This window comes from Pollachius pollachius (assembly GCF_949987615.1).
Source record: "Pollachius pollachius genome assembly, chromosome: 3".
NCBI lineage: Eukaryota > Metazoa > Chordata > Actinopteri > Gadiformes > Gadidae > Pollachius > Pollachius pollachius.
In genome coordinates this window covers 44,915,399-44,937,094 of record NC_136936.1, presented here as the reverse complement: position 1 = coordinate 44,937,094, position 21,696 = coordinate 44,915,399, and the positions used below count along the sequence as shown (strand labels likewise).

General features: G+C 44.8%; 1 protein-coding gene across 1 annotated transcript; it reads right to left on the bottom strand.

The window, feature by feature from the left end:
* Positions 1–1,719: 1,719 nt before the first annotated feature.
* cryl1 (crystallin, lambda 1) lies at positions 1,720–21,134 on the bottom strand. Its single transcript, XM_079732268.1, has 9 exons — positions 20,993–21,134; positions 20,472–20,579; positions 19,293–19,419; positions 14,985–15,146; positions 14,065–14,160; positions 13,788–13,886; positions 9,237–9,345; positions 4,670–4,776; positions 1,720–2,534 (listed from the first exon to the last, which is right to left on the bottom strand). Exons 1-9 carry the CDS (start codon positions 21,028–21,030, stop codon positions 2,427–2,429), a joined length of 954 nt encoding a protein of 317 aa, XP_079588394.1. The 5' UTR covers positions 21,031–21,134; the 3' UTR covers positions 1,720–2,426.
* Positions 21,135–21,696: the final 562 nt, after the last annotated feature.

Below are 21,696 nucleotides of genomic sequence, written 5' to 3'. Positions count from 1 at the left end.
GGCCAGCCCTATTACAGCTGGCATAGAAATAAAAATGAGCTCATTTGTGTTCTGCAAGCTGTTGTAGAGCACTACATGTTTGCAGACGCTAGACACAGACATCTTTTGCACACTGTAAATATGGCTTTGCACACTTTTTCATGTTAATGCTCACTTCTACCTCAAATTAACGTTTAGGCTACAACGCTGCTCCCAATTTTCTGTGATTCTTTTATGTTAAGATGAGTAGGTGAAATGGTTGCATTGAACTACCCAGTTATAGTGCACGGTTCTTCGACTGAGATACTTGAAGCTCCTTTTAAAAATGGAGTTACATTTTCTGCTCGTTATTCACAGACCAAGTGACGTCACCTCCAAACCAGTGCGTCACATTTTCTCATTAGCGGAATGTCGATACACCTGCTCAGTATGAGGCAGAGCAAGGCCAGAAGTTAAAAGCTGATCAAAATATTGCCACAAAAGGCCTTTTTTCTCTACTGGATTTAAAAGTTGGTTGTCTCCTGTATAAACTGAGTAACCAGTCGGCTGAGATAAGGTGGACATGCGTATGGACCAGGGACATATCCGATGAGAAAGGTACAAAATACAGTTTACATTCTGCCCCACTGGTCTTGGTCCCATGGCAATTATGAACCACACTGTATACTGGCCATCGGATGTCAAAAACGTTATTTTAGATGGATAGGCCTAGCCAAACAGGTCATAGGCCTACAAATAAGCTGCACATGTGCGCTACAGATGAAATAGGCCACCAGTTGATGGTTGATGGAAAGTGTCCTTGATGATTTGGATTTAGGAACCAACCAATCTTTCCAGAACCCATTATTCATCAAGTATACATTTTAACTATTACAGTATCCTAAGTGGAAGGCTTGATAGGCTAATGTTCGATACTTTAAAAATAGTTTAAGGCAATTCAAAAAGTTGATTTGACTAAATGTTCTGAAAAATTAAATTAATTTAAATAAGATGTACTGCAACATCACTGACATCTCATTGTTAACCAATTAATAGCTAAAAAGCCTAACTCACCTGTTGTTCTGTTTGTGTAACGTGAAGTCCATCAGTTAAAGCCGATCCATAGCCGAACGGAAGCCATATAATGAGAATGAACTACTTCAATCTCTGTGGTCTATTTAAACTACTCTAGTTGATTGAGGCGGTCCGCGGCGCTTGTTGAGCTGAGGATCTTCAGGTGCGTCTGGACTTATGAGGCCTGCCCTCAAAGAGCCGCTGGGCGGGGTCAGAGAGGGGGAGGGCCCGGGGTTTGAGGGGTGTTGTGTAGGTAACGAGATGGGTCACACTTGTTGAGGCACAACAGTTCTCCTATGTGTTTTTAACAGCTCACATCCGATCCAAGTCGGGAAGTCTCATACCTAAAACCACCTGTCGACCTGTATAGGCGATTTATATAGTCATATATCCGTATGAAAAAACACTCGTCTGCAAGCATTGAGAGCGTCAATCGGAGATGGTTATTCCGTTTTTCTGTGTCTCTAAGGCGCTGGTAGTCAATGGACTGTACATCTCGGGTCCGCACCACCTCTGGAATGTCGCACCGCCACGCGGAATTCGACGCGGTGCGTCCAAGGGCACCACATGTTTCTATAGGCGCGGAGACGTCACGCGGCAGAAACCAAACAAAGTGCGAGGAATAACAAACACGGGAGCGTTTAAAATGTATTTCACACAGCCGCTGTAATTGTGAGAAATATTTATTGTAAGTGTGTTAATCATTGTTAGCCAACAATATGATCGTCATAATAATTAACAGAAAAAATTGATTGATATTTAAAACGAACACTCCTAATGTAGACCTACTGCCCACTCCCTTTTTTATTTTCAATTTATAATACATTAACTTCATCACAATGTCACAAGGAGAGGTCTTTCATTCAGCACAGAGAAAAAGTCAACTTTCCCAAAGGTAAATTCCTGATATAAAATCAACTTTCACAAAATAAAAGTTCTGCTAAGAATTTAGCACCAAAACAACCTATATCTGACCAATGGCAACCACCAAGATACTGGATGATCTAGGACAGCGTTTCTCAACTGGTGGGTGGCGACCCAAAAGTGGGTCAAAGATTTAAGGGTCGAGGACTTGGGGGTAAAAAAAAATAAAGAAATTATAATTAACATCTATAGAAGTAATGCGGTTTGATTGCAGGGATGAAAATATTTGTTTATTCATGTTTAAAAAAGGTCATTATGAAATAGTGTATTTGTGTTTACAAGCTCATTTTTTTGAATAAAATGGCCTGGTTTGAAATGTATAAAAGTGGGTGGCAACTTGACCTAGTGGGTCCCAAGGCCAGACCAGTTGAGAACCACAGACTGAGGATCCAGCAGGACTTTTATTTTGTAAACCCGGGGGTTCACAGAGAGAGCAGGTCTGAGTTGGTGTGGCCAGAGGAGGTTCGGTCTCAGGGCTTCTCCTTCTTCAGGCGTGCCAGACCCATGAGGAGGTGGTCTCTCCGTTCCCTCCTGGCTGACAGGTGCTCCGGCTGGCTGGGGATCAACTCACTCATCTCCTGGAGAGAGGAGGAAGAGAGGCAGGTGGAGGAGGAGGAAGGGAGGGAGGTGGAGGAGGAGGGGGGCAGAGGAAGGGAGGCAGGTGGAGGAGGAGGAAAGAAGAGGAAGAGAGGCAGGTGGAGGAGGAGGAAAGAAGAGGAAGGGAGGGAGGTGGAGGAGGAGGAAAGAAGAGGAAGAGAGGCAGGTGGAGGAGGAGGAAAGAAGAGGAAGGGAGGGAGGTGGAGAAGGAGGGGGCAGAGGAAGAGAGGGAGGTGGAGGAGGAGGGGGCAGAGGAAGAGAGGGAGGAGGAGGAAAGAAGAGGAAGGGAGTGAGGTGGAGGAGGAGGGGGGCAGAGGAAGGGAGGGAGGTGGAGGAGGAGGAAAGAAGAGGAAGGGAGGGAGGTGGAGGAGGAGGGGGCAGAGGAAGAGAGGGAGGTGGAGGAGGAGGAAAGAAGAGCAAGGGAGGGAGGTGGAGGAGGAGGGGGGCAGAGGAAGAGAGGGAGGTGGAGGAGGAGGAAAGAAGAGGAAGGGAGGGAGGTGGAGGGGGGCAGAGGAAGAGAGGGAGGTGGAGGAGGAGGAAAGAAGAGGAAGGGAGGGAGGTGGAGGAGGAGGGGGCAGAGGAAGAGAGGGAGGTGGAGGAGGAGGAAAGAAGAGGAAGGGAGGGAGGTGGAGGAGGAGGGGGGCAGAGGAAGAGAGGGAGGTGGAGGAGGAGGGAAGAAGAGGAAGGGAGGGAGGTGGAGGGGGGCAGAGGAAGAGAGGGAGGTGGAGGAGGAGGAAAGAAGAGGAAGGGAGGGAGGTGGAGGAGGTTGGAGACGAGGAAGAGAGGGAGGTGGAGGAGGAGGAGGGGGGCAGAGGAAGAGAGGGAGGTGGAGGAGGTTGGAGAAGAGGAAGTGAGGGAGGTGGAGGAGGAGGGGAGAAAAGGAAGTGAGGGAGGACGGGGAAAGGGTGGAGGCGAAGGAGGGGAAAAAGGAGGTAAAAAGAGAGCACATTAGGAGAGGAGGAGAGCGGGAAGGAGACCAGAAGACCGCTCCTTTGTTGACCTCCCTCTCTCCCAGCTAGGTGTGTAATGTGTATGCATTAGTGCGGGGTCGTGTCACGTGCGGTAGGCCTGTGTCAGCGCGGCTAAACGGGGCAGGGCAGCATGTGACCAGTTAGGGAGCACAGAGGTGCGCTACATGCACCACGGAAAACCAGATCTACTGGAACATACGTCAGAATCAGCTTTTCGGCCAGGCATGCATAGACATACAAGGAATTTGACTCTGGTCCTGTTGCTCTCACAGTGTCTTTACTTAAAAGAACGACAGCGATGAATAAAAAGCATTTAAACTACTTTGTTCCTCTTGTAGAACTTTCGGGTTCAATGAAAAATAACAACCGGAAATTTAACAAATACACCAAAACACCAAAAGTACGAGAGAGTGAAGAACCGTGAACCCAATTTTAGTCCTGACATTTGACTTGCGCCTCCAACTCCTTATGTTATCTGCCCATAATATCAATCCCGTACAATAAGTGATTAGTTTGCGAGGGTCATTAGGCATTCAGAATTTTTCAACTGGATTTTTATGAAAACTTCCAAACTAATAATCTTTTGAACATACGTGATCAAATATCAATCCGTTTTAAAACACAGCAATCTTCTGCGACCCCTTATGCAAATCAGGTGACCCCAAGGTAGGTCCTGGGACCTTCGCTGTTGTAAAGGTGAGGTGCTGACTCATGATGAGTCTCGCCTCCTCAATGACTGTTGGCCCGGAGCCCTCACCCACACACGGCTGCAACTAACCATTGTCTTCAACTGGATTAATCCAATGATATTTAGCATCCCATTTCTCGTCCCAAGAGTGAATGTGTGCAAGGCATGTCTTCAATTAGCTTTCTTTATCTGACAATCTCCAACAAAAACTAAAAAATTCTGTTTTGATCTATGAAGCAAATTTGAACTTCATTAAGCAGCAAATGTTTGATATTTTCACTTGATCATTTACTTAGTTCCTCGATAATCAAAATTGGATTTCATTAATTTTCGTTAAGATTTCTGCTGATCATCTGATAATGAAATGGTGAATCGACCAAACGTTACAGCCCTACACACACCTGACGACTCGCGGTGCGTTGTGGTGTCAAGCACGTCGGTATTGGCGGCCGGTTACCTTGGTGATTCGCTCTGCTGCTTCTCCAGAGAACTGAGGCACTGGTCCTGCAGAGCTCAGCACCCTCCTCATCCCAGTTCTGTAGCGCTGCAGGTAGTCCTCCAGACCTACAGGGGGCAATAGCTCAGAGGATTAATATTACACCACCGCTTGTGCATTGCGATTCAACTCGCCATTCAACACTATGCTCTAGTCTATCGTAAATTATGTCACATTTTTTGTTTGCGTCAGCACGTTACTCTACAAGTCCGACGAGTGCAGCTGTAATTCTTAACAAAAGGTCCTGACCTGGGAATGTTAACCTGCAAATGGCTCTTTAAGGATGGTTGATTTATGGGTACAACGTTTCAAATGGTATTTGGTTTAGGTATTAGATTAGGGATGGATTAAGATAACATGAAATAGCAGTTTCCCTTTTACCTTGACCTGTTCTAATGAATTTGTCAAACCAATGCACAAAATGCCTCACATTCCTACCCTGAATAGAATTACTATGACTATGAGATGCAATTTTTTACATTGAACCACACCCTAGTTTTCTGTTTGACTACCTTGCATCACGCCCTAGTAGTGAAGGTTAAAGTGGTAGTAGTCTGCTATATTAAGAACTGAAACATATAATGGAAACGGAAACGTTTGATTCAGTTAATAATACGCTGAGGTAAGCAATGCATCATGGATAATACCCATAATTCTCTGTTTCTGTGTTGTGTTCAAACGTTTGTGTTGTGTTCCAGAGATATGCAGACTTAACATACCAAAGAAAGACACGCAATGTAAAGAAAACATGAAACCATTGTTTTCAACAGCGGTGCTCCTTTAGAGTGGCATCAAATGATTTAAGCTAATGATTTCTGAACAGACGCAATCAGTCTCACAAATGATTGCTTGGCTGATATCGTAAAGAGGGCCAGTTTGAAGGTTTCTTGACATTCCTCTAATAGGAAATCCTGCCATAGATCGAGGGATCTTTAAGGAGATAACATTTATGTCTTACACACCCATCCTCACATCCTCTCTTACAACACACAGGGACTCCTTTCCCAATGGCCCTTCTCAACTATATGCATAAAATTAAAAGCCTACACCCATAACTGAATGTTATTAAGGTTGAGTGACTACAAGATTGACCTCACACCTAATTGACCAATGGCTTTAATCCTAAAACTGACCACATTATTTGGGTTTTCACAACACAACAACTCACTCATAACACTACTTATGGGTCTGCTAAAATTTAAAATTTAATTTAACTATGCTCATGACCAACAGGTTTACAACCCTGGACCTTGGTTGTTCTCAAGTTGCCATGGACTCAGAACATGGTGTAATTATCAGGGACTGACTAGAAGTCCTGCTCTCACCTCGGTGTAACAGATAACGGCTGGAGCTTAACTCACACAACGCTCCACTCTGCAGGGCTATTCCCAGATATGAAGTCTATTTTCATCTATGTGCAATGTCTGCCTCCCTGTCTGTCTGATGTCTTCTCAAATTAATAACAGATTTTAGGTTGCAGGTTCTCTGTGGAGAGCCCAGCCAAAGGAGAGCGCACAGAGAGAGAGAGAGAGTGAGACAGAGCCCTAGCATGGGCATAGTGACACACAGAGAGGGGGTGAGGGACTCTAGCCGTGGCAGAGGGCCCGAACTAAGTGCTACAGTATCTGATGGTCTGGTTTTGGGCCCTAGAGATCCATCAGTAGTGTCTGATCCTGAGCTCCCTCGAGGAATCCAGTAAGGGGGTCAGTCTTTTTTTCCGTCTAGTTTTCTGGGGTCCATCTAGTTTTCTCAAGTCTGTTTACTACTCTGTTGTCCATCAAGTTGTTGGAGGTCCGTTTAGTTTTCTGTGGTCCATCTATTTTTCTGGGGTCAGTCCAGTCTTCTGGGGTCAGTCCAGTCTTCTGGGGTCCATCTGGTTTTCTGGAATCTGTCTAGCACTCTGTTGTCCATCTAGTTATCTGGGGTCCATCTTGTTTTCTGGGTTCTGTCTAGCACTTTGTTGCCCATCTAGTTCCGGTGTAAGTCTAGTACTCTTGGTTCAGTCCAGTTTTCTGAGGTCGATCTAGTTTTCTGGGGTCCGCCTAGTTGTTTAAGTTCACCTAGTACTCTTGGGCAGTGTTGGGAACGTTACTTTAAAAAAGTAATTAGTTATAGTTACTCACTACTTGTTCCAAAAAGTAACTGAGTTAGTAACTGGATTACTCTATAATAAAAGTAACTAGTTACCAGGTAAAGTAACTATCACTTGTTCCGTAACTATCAACGTTTTCACTTGGCCATAATGTGTATAATGGTTGAACTGCCCATTCAAGGCCCTGATATGCTCAACCATATTCGTTGCTCCAACGCCGGAGGTAAAAAACCCGAACGACGACAGTTCAAACCGTACTTGGAGCGGCGTTTCTGGACAAGACCGGGTCGAAAATGATTAACCAGCTGATCAACTGTAAATATCAGCTGATCGCGTGCCTGTAATCTAAACAGACAGGCGTGTCGGAGTTACGTAACCATGACAACAACTGTTTATCAAAATAATTTCAGTGTGGAACGTGGACGCAAAACATTCCGAAAACGATATGAAAATGAGTGTGGATGGAGATCATTTTCATTGCGGATGTGCGTTTTTACATTTACCCGGGTTAGTGTGGATGGGGCCTGAATTTCAATTTGCTTGGTTGCAAAGGCTGTGGAACATGTACTACAGAAAACGCTAACTTTTCATGGGTTTGCTCCGGACTCGCCATTTCTGCTGCTTCGTCGAATCTGATTGGTGTGTGCGTTTGCGTGTGTGGCGTGCGTGTCCTGGCTTGTGTGTAAAAACACTGGCTCAGATTGGCTACCATGAAACGTGACTCTGCCCTAGCCAATCATAATCGCTTATCTCGTTTTTAACCCACCCGGACTCCTCACTAGCAGTTCGTGTTTGGAGCCAAGGGTGCGTTCGGATTACGCAGTTTATTCAATCAATTCATAGTAACGCACCGCATTTATCGTACAGCAACGGTAACGGCGTTGTAACGACGGAAATAGTTATTAGTTAGATTACCCAGTTACTGAAAAAATAACGGCGTTACCTAACGGCGTTCTTTTAAACGGCATTATTACCAACACTGCTCTTGGGTCATTATCGTACTCTGTTGTCCATCAAGTTGTTTAAGTTCACCTAGTACTCTTGGGTCAGTATAGTACTCTGTTGTCCATCAAGTTGTTTAAGTTCACCTAGTACTCTTGGGTCAGTGTAGTACTCTGTTGTCAATCAAGCTGTTGAAGTTCACCTAGTACTCTTGGGTCAGTATAGTACTCTGTTGTCCATCAAGCTGTTGAAGTTCACCTAGTACTCTTGGGTCAGTATAGTACTCTGTCAATCAAGCTGTTGAAGTTCCATCTGATTTTCTTAGGTCCATCTAGTTTTCTTGGAGTGTCTAGTTTTCTAGTTCTCTGGGGTCTGTGTAGATTGCTAGTATTCTGGGGTCCATCAAATTTACTGGAGTCCATCTAGGTTCTTGATGACAGCCAAGGGTCTATTTGAACCAGCCAGGGGTCTCCTGGGATCAGCCGGGGGTCTCCTGGGATCAGCCGGGGGTCTCCTGGGACCAGCCAGGGGTCTCCTGATGACCGGCCAGGGGTCTCCTGGGACCTGCCAGGGTTAAGCTTGGGTCCCCAGTCTCAGTGTCTGTAGCACAACGGCGGACCGATTCTGGCAGGGTTGGATTACTGGCTCTTACCAGACCTCATCAAAGAGGGCTTTGTTCTGCCAGCTCTGTGTGTGTTGTTGAGTACACATGTGTTGTAAGAGGTGTGTGTGTGTGTGTGTGTGTGTGTGTGTGTGTGTGTGTGTGTGTGTGTGTGTGTGTGTGTGTGTGTGAGAGAGAGAGGGAGAGTTATTTTCACGTTTTCACACTGGGTACTGAGATTCTTCGTCTGCCTGACATATAACCTTCACTTCTCTCATCACACACACACACACACACACACACACACACACACACACACACACACACACACACACACACACACCTTACTTACAGTCACTCTGCCACTACGACTCATGTTTCTACAGTAGGAACTTTAATGAGTGTAAAACATTTCCAATGCACAGATTTATGTCTCGCAGTCAGAGATAATGATCATTACAATGAATAGTTTCCGATCATCCAGCTACCCATTGGCTGGTTGTTTCAGCCAATGGAATGCAGGTAAAATTGAACGAAAGAAGGTTGGATTTCAGAATTCGAGTAACATAAACTTCAACAGTTGAGTGGAAGTTTGTGTTGGTAAAATAGCAGCAATTTAAATGCTTTGTTTTTACACTTAAAAACAGACTTCTGTGGTAAACACTCTCCTTCGGCCACTCCCACGGGCCCTTAGCAGTCCCTAAATGTAAAATGTTTATTACATTTATTTTGACATCCTTTTAATTATTTAAATTGAACATTTTGACACATTGTTGATGGTCTGCTTCTAATGGGTACTTGTTTCCGTTTCTATATTTTATTTAAACATTGCTGATGTTTTTATTTTAATCCAATGCTTAAATGAGACATGGCAACTCATGGAGGAACCTTACCTTCGGGTGCATTCAGATGCATTGTTTCCATAGGACCGATGAAGGCGTAGCGCATGCCCAGGCCCTCTGACATAACCAGGTCAATATCCCGGACAGAGATGACCCCCTCCTAGACAAACAAGCAGACACAACATATTTATAACATGCATAAAAACTATAGAATATATTACAAATTAGCAGAATGTTCGAAAGGAAGAACACACACACACGCACACACACAGACACACACTGTTCAGCATCACTTACACACTTTAATGTGCTGTTTAAAAAAAAAAGGGAAATTTGATTCGCTGGCTGGTTTTAAGATTAGCATTAGCTTTGTTAGCACCAGTGCCTTCAGAGCGAGCCAATCAGTTCTTAGGACAAGAGGAGTCTGTCTAAACTAATGGGACCATGTAGCGATCGGCCAATCAGATGACTGTGTATGGGTAGGATACAAGAATGGAGATGATGGAGGTAAAACGAGAGGGAAGGGGACAGTAGACGAGAGGGGCTTGAGAGAGAGAAAGAGACAGAGAGAGAGGCTACAGATACCTGTTGGCCAGCACCCGAGGAAATCAAAGCTTGGAGTCGGGGAGGGGGGGAGATGTGTGTGTGTATGTGTGTGTGTGTGTGCGGTACAGGGTTGTCATTGTTTGCCTCACAATTACCCCAACTCATAGCCCCCTCGGTTTGGGTCATATGAGAAAGAGTCTGTGTATGTGTGTTACGTGTGTGTTGTGGATGTGTGTGCATGTATTGCAATTCTTCGTGTGTGTGTGTGTGTGTGTGCAATAGAGTTGTGTTTAGGTACAGGTGAAAAGGGGTCCTTCCGCTACCATCATCGCCCAGGCAACCAGCTCCTTTCACAGCCGCTCTGCTTTCAACTGCTGGCTCACACTCAAAGAGGCTGTGTGTATCAGTAATGCTTCTGTGTGTGTGTGTGTGTGTGTGTGTGTGTGTGTGTGTGTGTGTGTGTGTGTGTGTGTGTGTGTGTGTGTGCGCGCGCGCGTGTGCTTGTGTGTGTGTATTTCTGTCGAGTGAGGTTTTAATGTTTTCATGCAATAGGCACAATTACTGACTGTTTGGTACCCCCCCCGCCGGACCATACAGAAGGGGAATTCCAGGTTTAAATAACCAGTAACAGAGTCTTTCCCAGGGTGGCCGGTGGGTCACACGACCAGGGTGGGGTCTTCAGGGCTGGGTACTGATCCCAACACCCCAGTGCCACCGAGAGTTGGAACTGGAGCGATGCCCGGTATCTCGAATGGGGCTAAAAGATCACGCTTTATCTCGTGCTGGAAACTCCACAAAGCAGCCAACGTGCTAAACTGGTCGAGAGATTTGTCAACATGCAATATCGATTTGTCATGTTGTTTCTTGAATGTGTATCCAGAAATGGCCAGCCAGACATGGCTTAACCAGTATTACTGTAGCCTAGCAAACCTTGATTCGAGCACAGCATAGCGTTGCACAAATAAGAGCGATACAACCTGAGCCTAGCACACATAGCCTAGCACACCATATCCTCGCAGAATGTCATCCTGAAGCTAGCCCTGCTGTACGACCAGGTTTGCCAGTCTACTCTCCAACCCACTCAGTGAGTAATTAATTGGTATGCAGGGTGTGTGCATGTACTCTGTTATTGTAAGTGTGTGTGATTTGTGTGTGAGTGTGTGCATGCATTTGGATTTATTTGCAGGCACTGGCAGCTATGAGGCTCATCAGGTTCCTCTAGTAATCCTCTTGTAATCCTCTATACGTCTAGAGACGTCCTCTACTACGTGCGTGGTAAGAAATCACTACACTGACAAAACGGGGGAAAGCTACAACTGTAAATGGAAATATTAACGCCAGATAATATTCACAGGCAAAGAGTTCCTGTTTGGGTGTAGCCACAGTGTAATACCTTGGCCTGGTCCTCTCCTGTGTGTTAGTTCAAATCCTTCCCCTTACTACAATAGTGTCATGGCCTTTTGATGGGTTGCTGACTCATTCAGTTCAACAGGTTCACAGCTAATGGCTATGCTAGCCATTCAGTCTCATGCTACATAACAGACATTCCAGACAACAGCAGCCTAAAATACTCACTAAATATGTATACATTGTAAGCACACATGTTGAATATTAGTTACTTCAACTCCCATTGAAATCCATTTTAAATTCCCCTATTACTGAAAAACAAGCATGTCTGCAACATTTTAACATGTCATCATGACATGTTAACCCAATTCTGTCCATTTTGGATGTGCCAAACTAATTTCGGAATGCTTAAAGTTAAATTCCTTTATGATTTAGCATTATGCAAATATCCTGTTTCACTGGAAAAACAAGAATTTCAAGAATATCTATGCTGGGACTTCAAGTTGTGTTCAAGGTTCGCCTGACCTGCGTTTTATAAGTTCATACTTAAAATGATGCATAATGGCTTGCGCATGTGTATTTCTTTAAGCAGGTTGGAATTTATATGATCCGACACATTTAAGGCAATCAGCTTTCCTACAATGCTATTTGTTGGTCTACTTTCAATGAACGCTTCCTCCTATTGTGGTTTCGTCTCCTGCTGTTGGCAAGGTGGAACCAGGACTCGGGTCAGTGCAGACGACTCCGTCTAGTTCTTCTGTGTTCTGTGTGTTGGAGGCCATCCCATCCCGTTTCCACATGAGCGGAGCTCTCTTGTGCTCGCATCTCTGCAGCTGTGTGTTGAGAATAGGACCAACCCATGCTGGATGTACGCATGTTTCTCAGGACCACACATTTCTTTATAAATATCATTTATTCTAGTTAATTTACTCAGTGTGCCTCTCTGATTCCTAGAGCTACTCTGCACTCGCTCCAGTTGTTGCTAAGAAACTAGGTTGTGCAGCCCTTTTTGGTAGCTACACTTGCCACATGGTACATGGTATCCCTTGACTGTTCTCAACCTCACTTGTAAGTCACTTAGAGTAAAGCGTCTGACGGATGTCTAAATGTAAATGTATTTACGGATGAGGGGCCTCAGCCATCTCTGAGGGCCCAGAAGTTCCAACCCAGGGGCCCTGACCATCGAGAGAGGGCCCTCTCTACGCTGAGACAAGCCCCCTTAGTTAGGGAAACGCTGAGGTTGTGAGTGGTGCAGGGCTGGCCAGACTTGGCCAAGCGTGATAATTGTTCTGGCTCCGTATCTGACCGCGCTGGTGAGGAGCTGAAGCCTCCTTATAAACCACTTCAAGAATCCCGGGCTCCTTGACACAATAGAGACCAGAAGTGACAGTAGAGGCAACGGAAGGCCAACAAAAGAGGCCGGAGAGCTTCGCTTGAGAACCCGCGTAAAGGTTGGGACACGGCGTTGTTTACAGCCAAGAGGCCAGAGAGGAAGTCTCCTGTGTAAGGGCATTTGGGCATAGCTCTCAGGTCTCTTGTTAGCATTAGCATTCCTCTGCCATGAGGAATGTTCGGATGCGTCACGTAAAGCCACTGGCTTGGTCCTCTTGATATCAGAGACCCTATCAAGGGGAGAGAATAAATGTCAGGATCTAATGTTCTTCCACCTGCTGTCCTCTTGGGGTTTCCAGCCATGCTTCAAAAGGTTAGCTCTAATGATGGATTTCATGATTCTTTTCCTTGATTCAGTTCACGTCGGTCAGTTTACCAAGAAGAATCGTTCAGAATCGTTCGTTTTTTCGTTCAGTCGCGTTTCCGGTAGCGGTGAATCATGGGATGTACAGTGCACAATTCTCAGCTGAGTCAGTAAGACTCAGCTCCTCCCTCGTTCTCAAACGATCGTGGAAACGGTCATCAATTAACACACAACATTACAGCTAAGTTCCTTTCAGCTGTGAAGCGCTTGATGTTCGGAATCGGATGTTGTTGCCAATCCCTCTTCACCACTCTGCTAACTTAACCCAGTTAACAGCGCGTCAGCGAGTGGGAGTCGAGTCTGTGAGAACGAACGATAGAGACGAAAGAGTATTCAAACGTGGAATCAGGTCGGTTCGTTCTTGTTAAAGAGTCGTTCCTTCAAACTGATTCGTTGGCAAACGACCAATCACTAGTTAGCACGAAAAAGGAAGAGGAACTGAGCCCTAGGGTAGCCGCTAGCGCTAATCTGGTGGTTTGGCCTCTTTGGGTGCATTCTTCCCAACACTGATTGGCTAGAGGTAATTGCCTATGGATTCTGATTGGGGGACTAGGCAAGGGAGGAGATGTCAACTTCTTCCTCTTTACGATGAATGGATGTTGTCTTATCTGAAGTGTTGTATTTCTAAGCAAGAGTACACTTTCCACGATGTTAGCATGTCGATGTTTGTGTATGTATATATTATATATGTGCATGTGTGTAGGCATTAATGTACATGTGTGCATTTCATTTGGTATGCATTCTGTGTGTGTGTGAGAGTACATGGCGTTTCATATCGAGTTACATCTTCCCATTATCCCCACCCCCTTTAACGTAACCATCCTCCTACTCATCATCAAAATTATCGTGTGTGTGTGTGTGTGTGTGTGTGTGTGTGTGTGTGTGTGTGTGTGTGTGTGTGTGTGTGTGTGTGTGTGTGTGTGTGTGTGTGTGTGCGCGCGCGCATGTCTCACCTCCACGAGCTGCCAGGACTCTGCGATGATGGCATACTGGACTCTGTTGAGGGCGAAGCCGTCAATCTCCTTGTTCAGACGCACCGGACACTGGCCAACCTACACACACACACACACACACACACACACACACACACACACACACACACACACACACACACACACACACACACACACACACACAGTTGAGCCCATATTGGGCTCCTGTGTGATAAACCCCCTGTGTGCACCATCAGTGTGGGTGTACAGAGAGTTTTCTCTACATCAGTGTTTGTACCTGAGTCATGAGGGTGTGTGTGGCGTCCATCACGGCCCCCAGGGTGGCAGGGTGGGGCACCAACTCCACCAGTTTGACGTAGTAGGGAGGATTTACCTGAAGTGGAGAGACACAGCCAGTCACACTAGAAGTTGTGACATCGCAGAAACACAGCACAACAATTAAGTATTCATTTTTACACAACACAATGACATGACGCACACACTCTGAAAGATGAGCATGGGGTTAGGCACTAGAGGGCTGAGGCACTACTGGTTCTTGGGGATGGTTAATGTTGATAGTTTGTTGCTATGTTTGCTTCAAAGGGCAGCAGTGGTGAATTGCCCCCCTCTTAGGGCTATAAGGTCAAGGACAACCAATTGAAATGTGAACAGCAGAAACAAACCTGACATTACTGTTGAGCTCTGAGGGTGAAGGACTTATTTTCCCTCCCAAAGGTAACAGCAGAGAAATGATGAGAGAGAACCAAAAAGAGAGGGTAGCCTCGTTGATATGAATACCATGAGGGTCAAGGACAGTGGGCATGGGATTAGATTTTCCCATAAAATCGAAATTTTTCAAACTCCCGTGAATGAAACCAGTTTCATGCGGAAAAGATGTCAGACTGAAATGCACAAAAATGTAAAGATCCGCATTACACCGTTACATCCCTACCATCACTAAAGTTCATTTAGGGATTTGGTATTGCGTGTTCTTTTTCAAGCGATCCTGAACCTTTCAAACCCAATAATGATTTATCTCTGCTGCTTCTCCTCCTCCTGCTACACTACCTGCTCCTCCTCCTCCTCCTCCTCCACTACCTCCTCCTCCTCCACTACCTCCTACTCATCCTGCTCCTCCTCCTCCTCCTCCACCTTCTCCTCCTCCTCCTCCTCCCCCACCTCCTGTGCCTCTAGGAGTGACCCGGGGCAGGTACTGACCGGGTGTGATACGATGCAGCGGTTCGGCATCTGGACTGCTGAGAAGACGTTGCTCGGCAACAGGCAGGAAGTGGAGCTGCTCAGGATGACCTCCGACCCCACGAGGTGCTCCACCGCCTGGAACACACTCTGCTTGGCTGCCAGGTCCTCGAATACACTCTCCTGGACACACAGACACACACAATATATGTATATATCAATTACAGTATATTATTTCTACTAAATTAGTAGATTGTAGAGATTAGTAGTGATAGTGTAACCACCTTAAACCCCCTGTCTGTTTCTGGCTGAACCACAAATCACTTCAGTTCATGATGATGATGATGATGATGATGATGATGATGATGATGAGGACAATATCTATATGAGCTGTCGGGCGCCGCATAGGCTGAGAGGAGTGGAACTTGCTTAGCTAGTCTCATACCTATCTAACGCATTACCCACATACCTAAACGTCCTCATATAAATAACACAAAGAGCTACACGCACACGTTCACGCACACATACACACATACACATACACACACACACAGACACACACACACAGCTCTTTTGTCCATCAAGAGCACAAGTCCCTGGGATCTGTTTCCCCTTGATGTCTATCTTTATATGTACTACTGGTACTAGCACAGAGCTCATTAAGGAGCAGGTTGTGGTTAGACATTTAATAAAGAGACAGGTCATTAAGGAGCAGGTAGGGGTTAGACCATCAATACAGAGACGGGTCATTAAGGAGCAGGTAGGGGTTAGACCATCAATACAGAGACGGGTCATTAAGGAGCAGGTAGGGGTTAGACCATCAATACAGAGATGGGTCATTAAGGAGCAGGTATGGGTTAGACCATCAATACAGAGACGGGTCATTAAGGAGCAGGTAGGGGTTAGACCATCAATACAGAGACGGGTCATTAAGGAGCAGGTATGGGTTAGCCCAATAATACAGAGACGGGTCATTAAGGAGCAGGTATGGGTTAGACCATCAATAAAGAGACGGATCATTAAGGAGCAGGTTGGGGTGAGACAGTTAATACTGAAGGCCGACAGAGGAACTGCATTTTAGTCGCTTCCGCCAGGGCTTTACAAACAAGTGGTCATGGCTGCCATTTGGTTTCGACATTGGGATTTGAACCAAGAACCCTAGTTCGGGTAGTCAAAAACCCTATCCTTATGCCCTCACAATGTCCATCTCTGTGTTATAACTTCCATGCTCCAAACTCAATGTGGGATATTTGGGTTACCAAGGCCGCATGATACTGAGCATTTCAGTTTGTAGAAAGGGTGCTAAGTAGGTAGGTTCTAATCGATGATCAGACAATACTGTAATTCACGGGTGAGCTCGTCACAACGACAAAAAAGCCCTGACCCCATGTGATAGGATTCCAGCGGGTGGGAGTCACTTCCTTGATCCTACTGAATAGCCCATTATACTGGAATCAGTTTGATCACTAGAATTGATTTACCCTTTGTGTAATGCTAGTCTGTCTCTCTATGTTTCCCTCTCTCTGTCTTGTCTCTCTCCATTCCTCTCTCTCTTAATCTGTCTGTCTGGCTGTCTGTCTGTCTGTCTGTCTCTCTCACACACACACACACACACACACACACACACACACACACACACACACACAGTAGATTGGCTTTTTGTATCATCACTCAATTCATCCAGCACATTGTAGGGTTTGAAAGAATAGCTCATGGCCACATTTACTGTACTGTAACCTGACATTTCGAGGTCTTTAGCGCCAGAGCTGGCATGGAGGAAACAATCTATTATCAGTCCCTCTCTTCTTGGAAACGATGGAAGGCTAAGAGTACCTATATCTGTAAATACATACCTCCTGTCGTAGTCGATGTGTATATGTCTTCCAAATGTACTGCAAATCACGGAATGTACCGATTTTTGTATTAATAATATTGTTATTATTGTACAGGCTTTCATATTGTTCTTTTTAAAATAAAATTGTATTGAATATTCTTGACATGCTGTTCCTGTACGGAGAATAAGTGAATCAAATTTAACAAGATTTTCCGGACATTGTTTCGGGGGAAACAGTGTGTCCTTCATACACCCACACAGTCCTAGTGATATCTAAAACGACGTTCAAAAAACACCCACAGCCCAGGCCTGGCAGCGGCCCAGGAGACAGCTGCAGCCCACTAGGCCAATGTTATGATGGGTTGGAGCGCGTCAAAGGCAGGAGCTGTCACTTGGCAGAGTCAGTCTCTGTGTGTTCAGGACATCCACCGTATACGACGCTTAAGACCACCATGACCAAGCAGAAGAACAACAAAACAATATTCTTTAGCTGCAATTCATTTCTTTAAAAGGGGCCCTGGTTCACCAGCGGAAGTGAGTGTAATGTGACCAGCCTGTGCTGTGACTCTGTGACATCTCCCGTGTGGGTGTGTCCACCTAGATGTATGCTGGCTAGATAAGCCTTCCAGTGGCTCCAGTCCACTGGGTAGACTGGTCTATCCGGCGTGTGCTTTTAGGAGAATTATACGAGGGACTGGCCGAGTGGTTTGCGTCATGATGTCACCGTCCAGGAGCCGTGAACACCGGCTTGGTAAACATCCACGTGATAGAGGAATAATAATGGTAAATATAGCTGCGAGCAGCGTGGGGGTCCATGCAGAATATGACTCCATAAACTCATTTTGGTGGACAGACATAATTGATAAGGTGGCTACACAATGACCGTCTCAGTAATTTCACTTACAATGAAAGCTATTGGCAAATGGTTATCACAACGAAAATACATTGAAGTTGCTTTCTAAGGGCTGAAATAGACTTGCTGCTAACAACGCATCCGCCTACGGATCAGGGCTGCCATACGTATTCTGCGATCTTTTGGTGAGTTGATCATGCCAACGTCGCAAGGTAACGCGACGCGTCCGCAAGCAGAATTTACCAGAGTAGCGACAGCAACAAGATATATCTTCGTCAGACACACGGCCTTCAGCACTTTCAACAAGTTTCACATCAAAAATAAAGGATAGACGGAGATATGATCACACACGCTATGGTTTTAATGCCCCCCTAGAGGTCAAATGTCACCATTATTTGGGCATCATCAGGATAGAGTCATAAGACTATGAGCCAAGTTTGGTTCGGATACATGAAAGCCTTGCACAGATATGAGCTCACTTCCTGTTTGACGTCCCCATGAGGTCAAAGGTCAACAAATTGTTTGGGTGTCCTCAGGATGATGTCATGAGTCTATGTCCCAGTTTGGCTATGATATGTTAAAGAGTTGCTGAGAAATGGGCTTACTTTCTGTTTGGGAGGCTTTGCAGTCAAGTTTAATTGGCTGTCACGGCCAAACGGTTTTGAAAAACGTTTTTGAAAAGCCTTTTTTGCACATTTATTCAGCTTGGGCTGAAGATCATATATGGCATTTTTCATGAAGATTGGACAGAATTTGTGGCCTGTGGATATGTACTATTGATTTTGACAACTTTCAACATGGCGGCTTAATTCTGATTTCCATGCGAAATAATTTATTAGCTATATGGGTTGGTCTGACAGTATCACCAGACATTGACAATAAGTTTGAAATATACTCATGTGAAGAGAGAGGAGTTAAAACACATCTTTATTAATTACAGCGACCCCTAGAGATCAAAGGTCACCAATTTGATGAGTGTCCCGATGATAATGTCATGGGTCTATGTACCAAATTTGGTTATGATATGTCAAAGGGCTGCTGAGAAATCAAATCGAATCGGTCGAATTTGATTGACTGTCGCGACCAAACGGTTTTGAATTTGAAAAATCTATTAGATAACTTTTGTGAAGCATGGTCTGTAGATCATCTGTGCCAAGTTTCGAGAAGATTGGACAACATTTGTGATAGACATTTTGAAGGTTTTTGATAAAAACCAAGATGGCGGAAAATCCATCATGGCGCAAAACGACAACAAAGGGTGAGTTGATGTCGGCTTGGCCCAAGGATTCCATTGATACCTTGTTTTTGAAAATGGGATGAATGGGTCAAAAGTTTGACCTGTTGGTGGCGCTAGAGCTCTTGAGCTAGCGACCCCGGAATTGCTGTGAGGGATTATGGGACTGTGCTGAATCAGTGTGCAGAATTTCTCAACTTTTTACCAAGCCAAGTTCTATGGGCTGAATTAGACTCCCATGGCAGGGAAATAATAATAGGAAAACATAGAATAACAATGGTTGCCTCACAGTTTCTTTGCTTGACCCCCAATTAATAGGAAAACATGGAATAACATCCCCAAGGATGGGTGGGTGATTTCCGGCATTCAGCAGTTATTGAGTGGGGGTCCTGGGACCGGGATACCAACCTGGACGAAGAAGGTGCCCTCTAGTGCCTGCTTCAGGTCATCGTGGCTGCTCAGCAGAGCCAGCTGATCAGAAGAGCTCAGCTCGCCTCTCAACATGCTGGCTTCCTCTAGCTCCCCCAGCTGCTTACTGTTACACACACACACACACACACACACACACACACACACACACACACACACACACACACTGGGAGTGCTGTGATTTCCTGACTGACTTGACAGTCGTTCCTGAGTACTCTTAGGCAGAACATATTCTGTAAAGTCTTGCCCCATTTGAAATTGTGTTTTAATTGGTCACACCTTGAAGCTCAGAGTACACTACTGGTGGGATCAGGAGAGACTGTATGTAAAGACTCACTTCCCAGCTTGTAAAACAGAACTCACAGCCGAATGCCACCCTCTGCTGGTTATGCTGGCCTTGGCAGCTGAACATGCTTAGTTTTGTAGAACTTTCTCTACATGAGAATGTATGTGATGGCACTCATTGGCATAACAAATTATGTGGCTGCATTGGTTATATATTGGTTATGACTGAGTGACTTGAGTGGAGGCTATGTATAGGCGTTTCTATGTTATAAATCAAACAAGAGAGGGACTTGGGGTGCCTACAGGTAGACACGCTTTAAGCTTGGAGTAACCTTTCGGTATCCACTGTGAACACATTGTGAATGACTATCCTGTACTCTTGATTTAAATATTCAAAAACAAAGACGACATCTAAGCAACAAGACATTCAAACAAACCTGTCTGATTGGTTTCAAGTTGTTCATCAACCACGTACAATGTACTGACAATGATTATGGAAGCAATCTTGGTGTGTCGCATGTTTAACAGCATCCCATAATTGTTGGTTTCAAGATGTTCATCAACAACGTACAATGTACTGACAGTGATTATGGAAGCAACTTTGGTGTGTCGCATGTTTAACACCGTCCCATAATTGTAAACCCCTGATTCAACACAGAACAAGTTTTTCTAGGTACAACTTGCTGAATCGTGCCTGGCTTGATCCTTGATCGTACAGTTCCTGTGTGTGTGTGTGGGTGGGTGGGTTTGGTTGGCCTTGGTGTGTTGTTCTTTAACTTTTTGTGTGTTTGAAGCAGGAAGGGGGAAAGGGGGGAGTTGTTAATGCACTACTAGGTAGTTGAACCTTCATGTCAACTAGAAGTGGTTACCCACCTGATCTCTGTGATGGCCTTGGCAGCCAAGCCTGGCTGGTTGTCATAGATGCAGACTCTGTAGCCTCCGCTGGCGAACACCATCGCCCAAGACCGGCCAATCAGACCACTGACACACAAACAAAATAGATATTGAATCAAACATATAGACTACAATACAAATTAGCAGAATGTTCGAAGGGGAAAATGCACACTCACAGAAACAGACACAGACACACCCACACACACACACACACACACACACACACACACACACACACACACACACACACACACACACACACACACACACACACACTATAATGTAACAGGGGGTAAAGTGTCATCTGAAATAAAACCTCCGTTATCTTTCCAACCATTCAAATGAACCCCCCCCCCCCAACGTAATTAACACCAGTATGATATGATTAGGAATAATGACCATTAAATGAGTATATGCGTGACAAGTAATGTCAAACAACATAAGTGACTTAACAGCAAAACAATAACACATTTGTAATAAACGAATTATATGCTGCTCACCTTCCAATGACCGTAATGGTTTTCCTTCTAGAGCTCATTTTAGGACTTTAACTTACCTACAGTATATAAATACCCCTGCTATTTAGATTTGTTAACGGTATAGTTTAATAACTCAAACTAAAAAGTCTCCACCCCAAGTCACGTTGTATGTAGCGGATGTACACTACGGCAACTTAATACGATCAAAAGTGTGTAACAAAACAAAACATACCACATCACAATTTTTCATTCTCATGATTTATGCAATACATATATTCTCAAAGATATGTTGCAATGCTTTGCACAGTATATTAGAAAAAGATTACATACAAGTAAACCCTTAGATTACGTTACATTTGGCAGTTTATTAAACCTAAAGGTATGTCTTACCCTATAAGTTTAATATATAGGGTATGCCTGACCCTATGGGTTCAATAAATTGCCAAATGTAACAAACACTTTAAAACTTAAAAATAAGCTCAAATAAAGAGCAATAAATAAGTAAAAACAATTGTGTTTATGAATCTACGTCTACGAGTATCTTAGCAACGAACTGACCAATTAGCTAAGTTAAAAGTGTTGCTTGACACGCTTCCAACCAATCAGAATCTAAAAGAAACGATGTCCCGCCTATTCCGCATTGCATTGTGGGAGGGTTGCGGACAGATTATACATGCTGAGGAGCTTGCTCCTTGTTTCATGTGTATCTTAATTACATTTTAGTT